Below are 7,770 nucleotides of genomic sequence, written 5' to 3'. Positions count from 1 at the left end.
ATAATCATCGCTAAATATTCAAATCATAGACACACTAACACCATAACCCAAACTTGGAAGGCCATACTAATAGGATGGTCTTACTGCCAAGAAGGGCTTACATGGAACATCTCCAATGGTGCTCACGTCCAATTTGGGACTGAACCATGGATGGGACCAAAAATAATACTCAGATAATTAATAGAAGGCCCTTTCCCCACACCACCAAAATCAAACGGTTGCACACACTATACGACCCACAATTCCATAAACCTGGACCTCATTTCTTTTGAGTTTCCGCCACAATTAATTAATACACTAAAAAAAATATATACCTACTATAACCAATACTTCTGCTTTTGACAAAATAATTTGGAACTTAAGTCCATCAGGACTCTTTACGGTCAATCACTATACCACAAACTACATAATTCCCACTCAAACTCTTTCTTCATGTGGATTTGGGAATTACCTATACCACCAAAAATTAAACATTTCATATGGCTCGGCAGTCACCATAGACTACCTACTAAAACCTATCTTCATCATATCAACATTGTCAATTCACCAATGTGCAGTCTTTGCTATAGAGCACCGGAAAATATCAAACACTTACTGCTACACTGTCCAAAAGGCACAAATAGTTTGGCACAATTTAGGCATTTATGCCCACGTCCAACTGCTAAGACACTATGAGGAAGACCCTCTACCTCGCCTATCGCAACTTATTACCACTCAACTACCACTTCCCCAAAATCTCCCATCACAAACTCTAATACCCTATACACTGTGGCATATATGGAAAAGTCGAAATACAAAATATATTTGACAATACTAAAAGCTACCCCAATATGGGTCTTATAATAGGAGAAGCTACTGAATATATTTATCTAATTAACAACAAAGCACGTCATCCACAAACCCTTTCCTTACTACCTATCAAATGGCATCCCCCAGTACAAGGGTACTATAAACTCAATTGCGATGGTGCCTCCACACCATTCATAACACAGCATGGTCTAGGCGGAGTCTTCATGAATTGTGCTGGACAATGGGTAAGAGGTTATGCAGCAAGACACCATGAAGGCAATTGTACCTTAATGGAACTGCATGCATTACTTGAAGGACTGCGTATAGCTTCACAATATAACTTCATGCCACTGGAAATAGATGTGGACTCTACTCAGGTAATTAATATTACAGAACCATAATCTTCATTACTCATTCATTCTTTATGTATGCAGATCTCTACTCCAATAGTTGGGTAGTCCAAGTATCTTGCACACATAGAGGGAGCTAAATGCAGTGGCAGATAAACTTGCAAAATACGGCTCCACTCTACCAATGGAAAATACACCAACGATGTTTTTGATTCCTCCACTCTTTTTGAGGGTAGACCTGATGCATGACCATATGGGCACTACACAGTTGCGGCACTATTCACCTCATATGGCCAACACTACAATCCTTTTTTATTTAAATTCAGCATCAACTACTAGTACTAGTTCGGAACAACACTGCCCGCCCATTATAACATCTCTTTGTACTGTGGAACCATCGAGGTCCACCGCTCCCTGTAATGTAACTTAATTATATTAATATAAGCATCTTTTATTACCAAAAAAATAATTATAACGTAGAGGTAATTAAATGAGAGTTATGATACACTATATCTACAAACCCTAAACCTAGTTTCTAAACGTAGTTTTACATAAAAATCAAACATTTAGGGTATGTTTAGCACGAAGGAAAATTTTTTCCATGGAAAAATATTTTAATGGAAAATGAGTGATTTTATCACTTATTTTCCCTTATTTGGTTGTGAATGAAAAATATTTTCTAATTGGTTAAAGAGTATAAAATACTTTTTTAGGAAGATATTTTTTATGCTACTCTCCTTAACCCACCCTCCCCAAAATTCTCATATTTTTTGTACACCCCCCCCCCCCCCGGGCACTCTATTTTCTTCAATAATTTAATTATTTTTTCAAAATTCACACAAACTCAAAGAAACTAATGTGCTACTTTTACTTTTTTTTATACAAGAACAGCGTTGAAATTTGAGCTCGCTCACTAAAAAAGAAATATATATATATATATATATATATATATATATATATATATGGTGCAAGCTCTAATTATTAACACGAGAGAATTGCAATTTACTTCCAGCTCCTTTTCCAGCATATAAAATACAAGTTTAATGCTTCAGTATAAACAAAGATGTTGCGACAAGGTTTTGGGAAACCAAAGGACTCGCTATGGCTCCTTGCAGGACGACCTTATTCCAAACGTGCAATCAAACGCCTGAATATTTTATAGGTAAAGCAAACAAATCCAAATTCACTATTTTTTTCATTATAAGTTGGAGGAATCTATTTCTAGCACAATACTTTATGTTTTGCAACCTTAGTCATGTCTTAGGCCAAATCTGATGTGTCCTAGTTAACAGCTTCAGGGTACTATATCAGAAGGATAATACCTTGAAGGGAAGACCACCTGTTTCCTTCAAAATATTAATTGGTAAAGTATCTAAAACTTTTGTGGCTACAAGACCATCAGAATACCTGCATTGTGGTGGATTTTACTATTAGTGCTTACTTCGAAGCATTAAATTGGGGTTTATCGGGACCAATGCTACGAGCTTCCGGAATAGAATGGGATCTTCGTAAAGTTGATCATTATGAGTCTTACGACGAATTTGATTGGCAGGTTCAATGGCAACGAGAAGGGGATTCATTAGCTCGTTATTTAGTACGAATCGGTGAAATGACAGAATCCATAAAGATTATTCAACAGGCTCTGGAAGGAATTCCAGGAGGGCCTTACGAAAATTTAGAAATCCGACGTTTTGACAGATTAAAAGATCCTGAATGGAATGATTTTGAATATCGGTTTAATTGTAAAAAAACCTTCTCCAACTTTTGAATTGTCGAAACAAGAACTTTATGTGAGAGTTGAAGCCCAAAAGGAGAATTGGGAATTTTCTCATAGGAGATCAGAGCGTTTTCNCCTTGAAGGGAAGACCACCTGTTTCCTTCAAAATATTAATTGGTAAAGTATCTAAAACTTTTGTGGCTACAAGACCATCAGAATACCTGCATTGTGGTGGATTTTACTATTAGTGCTTACTCCTGTCACTAAAGTTAGCAGAAAAATATAAGTAGCAGTATCTACAGCATTAGTACCACAAATAATCGACAGTTCCCAGAAACTTCGAGTGGTAAGATGTGGCTAGTGGTTCACCATTGTCACCCCTTGTTGTTTGAGATCCCTAAGAAAAAGGAAGAGGTAGCATTCTGTCTAAGAGGAATATACATAGGGAAAAAATGTCAACTGTGGGTAAAAAGGACAAGTCGTACCTTCACCATTGCATAAGAACTGTTTAGCTTCAAAGGGTGCAAAGCTATGTGAGATTTAGGAGCGCCAGTTGCAACATTCATCTCCTCTTCGCTCCAGCTAGAATTCAAGAATCTGAAGTCAATTGCATGCACACAACAAATTCTAAATCAGAATCACACGAAAATTCAAAGAATTCAGTTTTTCTCAAAAGTAAACAAATTGACATCAGAAATCTCAAATATCAACACATTAAGAATACAACACACTCAGAGAATTTTTTAAGGGCATTAATAGTCGACCCCAAATAAATGCAACGACAACCAACGTAATAAATAGTCACAGGAGTGTGCTTGGGCGAGAGCAGTACTAGGACGGGTGACCCCCTGGAAGTCCTCGTGTTGCATCCCTCTTTTCTTATCAAAAAATAAATAGTTAGAGGAGTTATTTGCATGTCTTATTTTCTTTTTTTTCCATCAAGTTTCTAAGCCTTGTGTAAATGGCTAGTTTACTTTCCCTTACAAAAAAGGCTAGTTTACTTTAAAGTATCAAGAGTTTGACCATACGGTATAGTGAAGTTGAGAGAGAATGAGGTATAGAGAAGAAATTCGTTCTTAGAAAACACCACATTATTTTCTCATGAAACACAAACGGAAGCAACTTATGGCCCCCTAGGTTTTATGAACACTGCTATGTACACTCTAGCTATCGGAATTTATAGGAGCGCATAGACTTTCGAAAGACATAATAAGTACTGACAGATCTAAGCTTCACCTGTCCATTAGAACAAACAAAATCCCCTTTTCTCTTCTAAGACCAAGAACTTGAGAGGGATGGCATTGTCTCTGACCAGATAACTCTCTTCGGTTATGTAGCATGAGATTGAGCTGCAATATAAAATAACAAATCCTATGAGAAGCAAACAACTCCTCCAAAAAGCATGCAGTTCATATGAATTAAGAAGTAACTTAATATTGCATCAACCGATGCTGAATTGGGGTCTGCATATTACCTCAGATGATGACAAGAATTTGTAGATTGGACTCTGTCACAAGGGATAAACAAATAAGAATTGTTCCAGCAAAGTGAGTTTTGAAGATAAATTTCAGTGATCCACACCTGCGGAGTGCTGTTATAATCACCTGCAAGCACAATAGGTGCAGTGTCCCACTTTTCTGAAAGTATGTGAGCCCTTGATGAAAGAAAGCGAATCTGAAGGAAGAATATTCAGCAAAAAAGTAACAGCATGGAGACAACTGAAGGAAAATTGAAATCATTTGCACCACTCCTCAATATATTGACAGTTGGGGAACTTAAACAGTTTATGTCTAAAGTTAAGCATGCTACCAGAAGAGGAAAAACATCCATTTTGTAGCAAGAGCTAGAATCCGGTTACCACAATGTAGCACACCTATTTTACCATCTTGCATGAAAAAAGGTTAAGAAAATGTCTTTCTTTACAAAGAGAGACTGTTCAGATGTCAAGTGGTATGCAGATGGAAACAGGATTGAAGTCCAAATGAATAAGAGACACTCTACCCATGTACCTAAGCAGTAAGAGCTATGGAGAACAACTATTTGACAAGTTGATTTTTCCATTTATATTTCACTTGAATTTTCTAATAACCAGATAGGATGCACTCTTCCAGTTTGAGACAATTTGAAAGCCATTTGATCCAGAAACCTCCAGCAACAAATTTCAATATGCGAACAGAAGACAAATTTAATCCCATCAAACAAAATTTTCAAAAAATAGAAGGAATTACTATATGTGCATGGAAATATGCATTTTCAAAAAATTCTAGTGTTTATAACAATTAGTGGCCAATGTAATTTGCATTACTAAAACATGCATCAGAACAAGCAGTTTAGGCTTAAAACACAAAGGGAGATTTCCATCCCTTGGACATGCTAGTGTTCTTTGTCTAACTATTATACCTTGTCAAGGTAAATTGCCATGTAAGGTCAGTTGCCAATCAAATATTAAAATGCAAAAAATAGAGAGTTAACTCAGAATGCAGGATATTACTTGACCAAGCTTAACATCTCCACGGCTTGGATTATATAGCACATGAATGTTCCCAACTACTAGCCTCCTTGACTGGGCTTCACGCATCTGTCTGTACCAGATGAAGTTAGACATACAAAATCGAAAGAGATATGATTAAATAAGAATGAAACTAAGAAAAAACTGTGATCTGGACAAATCACTCTGGGAAATGAAATCAGAAGAAACATCCAGTTCAGAATAGTAGAGACATGCTTACAGAGATAAGCAAAATCAAATGCTCCAGATCTTAACTACCTGCATAGTTCAAATTGGTTCAAAGCTTGACCTATTAGAAGTGATCTGCACTGCTAAGCAAGCAGGAAGTCTTGGATAAGAGGTCTTAAGCCACTAGCTGTCACATATGCATATTCCACAGAACGTGAAGCCTGAGGAGCTTTAGATCAACCACTGAGCACTAGTTAATTGCTTATGTTTAGGTTGTCGTCCAGTTTATCTCATGTTTTTAGTTTGGTTATCTTCGTCTTATATCTACTTTACATATTTGAACCCCATCTCATGGATTATCCGGATTTTGAGCATTCTTTCATCACTCTCACTGGTCTTTCCAAGGGTGTCTAAACTTGAATAAAGTGAAAAAAATTTGCCGACAAAGGGTGTTCAACATATGTTATATACCTCTAAAACTTAATATATTACCTGTATATACCGTGTAATTTTCAACGAAGGGTGGTCAATTGACCACCCTTAAGTGAATGTAGCTTCGTCCCTGCTTGTCACATCTACAGGCTATATGAAATTACAGTAGGTAAAAGAAAATTGTAATTTACAACTGCTACCTTAAAAACAGAGAGCTGAGCGACATTATCCTGGAGACCATACTGCCTATATTCAATGCTTTCACCCTCTAACAACTGAAACCTGGCATGAGCAAGTACTCATTTCAGTCCAAACAAGCAAAATGATCCAGGTACTAACTGTGAGGTACAATATTTACTTATAGCACTTACTTATCAGCTTTCCAAAACATAGCACAGCCATCAACAGAACTGCCCGTGCGCCTCTACCATGGTCAAAGTAACACATTATTATATTTTCCAACAGCAAGTCTTATAATGAATGATGATACAATTTTCCACTTATTTCAGTTTGGAGGGAGGCTGGCGGGTTTAGAGTGGAGTAACCTTATAGGAGCCGAGATAACCAGCTTTCTCCAAAACGTTTAGTAGATCATAATACTTGTCCACCTCCTAATCAATCGCATTAATAGAATTCTTCAATTAGCTTCATATCCAAAACATGGACATATTTAAAAATATTAATACGCAAGAGGCAATTGTAATTACTTGTAGGCAAATTATATCAGGATTTAGTCCGAGGAGTTCTTCACAAATAACTCTTTTGCGATGGTCCCAATCTAAGTAATTCGAAGGAACATTTCTGTAGAGATCTCCATGTTTCGAAATATTCCTGTCTCCCAATATGTTATACGAAACAACGGTAAACCTTTCTGCTACACCAAATTCCAACACTAAATCAAACTTCAGCATTAACAAAAAATACAAACAACATGCAGTTAGTTGACCAAAGGGACTGACCTTGAGGTGGAACAGTGGAAAGAGCATCTCCTTCCACCCAATGGCGGATAATGTCCGGTGCTGGACTGAGCTGTCTGCGACGTTCAGGGTTGTACCACCGCCGGCTGTAGGAAGCCGTCGGCGAAGAGGTGTAATTACGAGGGAACTTAATACAGCATAAGCTGAATATAGGCCGAAAGCTGCGAGTGGCGGCGTTGCTGATTAGACTGGGCGTGGTTAGCCACGGGGAACCGGCACTGCAGCAGCCCATAGGAAAGAGCGTAACTATGAATCGACCGGTTAAGCCGAGGACGGTGAGTGGTTAAGCGCCACAGTGACCAAAGGTCGTTATGAGACCACGCATCAAGGGGCGCCTTTTCTTTTTTCTTTTTTCTTTTTTCACGTTCTATTAATGTAAAGCAAGCTTTTTTATTGGAGAAAAGTTACTAGTATCATGACCATTAATAAATGTGTGACGTGTGTTAAATGATTTATTTTCTCACTTAATTCTGATAATTGACCAATATAGTACTAGTATTTATAAGGCTAGCATTCTAGCCTTTCGCCAATCTAATAGCCTTTTTGGCCAAGCTTTTTTTTGGGCCAAAAGTGCTTTTTTTTTTTTGTCAAAAGCACTTTTGGCCAAAAATTGAGGTGTTTGGCCAAGCTTTTGGAAGGTAAAAAAGTGTCTTTGAGGAGAAGCAGAAGCAGTTTTGGAGAAGCAGAAAAAAGTAACTTCTCTCCAAAAGCACTTTTCTAAGCACTTTTGAGAAAAATACACTTAGAAGCAGTTTTCAAAAGTTTGGCCAAACACTAATTACTACTCAAAAGTGCTTTTCAAATTAATTAGCCAAACACAAACTGCTT

The 7,770-nt window shown here is 37.4% G+C and overlaps 1 protein-coding gene across 1 annotated transcript; it reads right to left on the bottom strand.

Moving 5' to 3' along the window:
• On the bottom strand, positions 2,978 to 7,323 carry LOC109224306 (carbon catabolite repressor protein 4 homolog 3). The gene is made up of 12 exons (XM_019388892.1): positions 6,925 to 7,323; positions 6,673 to 6,839; positions 6,511 to 6,576; positions 6,337 to 6,389; positions 6,166 to 6,247; positions 5,348 to 5,434; positions 4,438 to 4,530; positions 4,331 to 4,363; positions 4,093 to 4,205; positions 3,342 to 3,453; positions 3,168 to 3,253; positions 2,978 to 3,077 (listed from the first exon to the last, which is right to left on the bottom strand). The coding sequence occupies exons 1-12, from the start codon at positions 7,172 to 7,174 to the stop codon at positions 2,978 to 2,980; spliced, it is 1,242 nt and encodes a 413-aa protein (XP_019244437.1). The 5' UTR covers positions 7,175 to 7,323.

Source organism: Nicotiana attenuata, chromosome 3 (genome assembly GCF_001879085.1).
Source record: "Nicotiana attenuata strain UT chromosome 3, NIATTr2, whole genome shotgun sequence".
NCBI classification, from domain to species: Eukaryota; Viridiplantae; Streptophyta; class Magnoliopsida; order Solanales; family Solanaceae; genus Nicotiana; species Nicotiana attenuata.
Note: the sequence above shows the minus strand (reverse complement) of the source record. Positions and strands in the feature narration are given on the sequence as shown.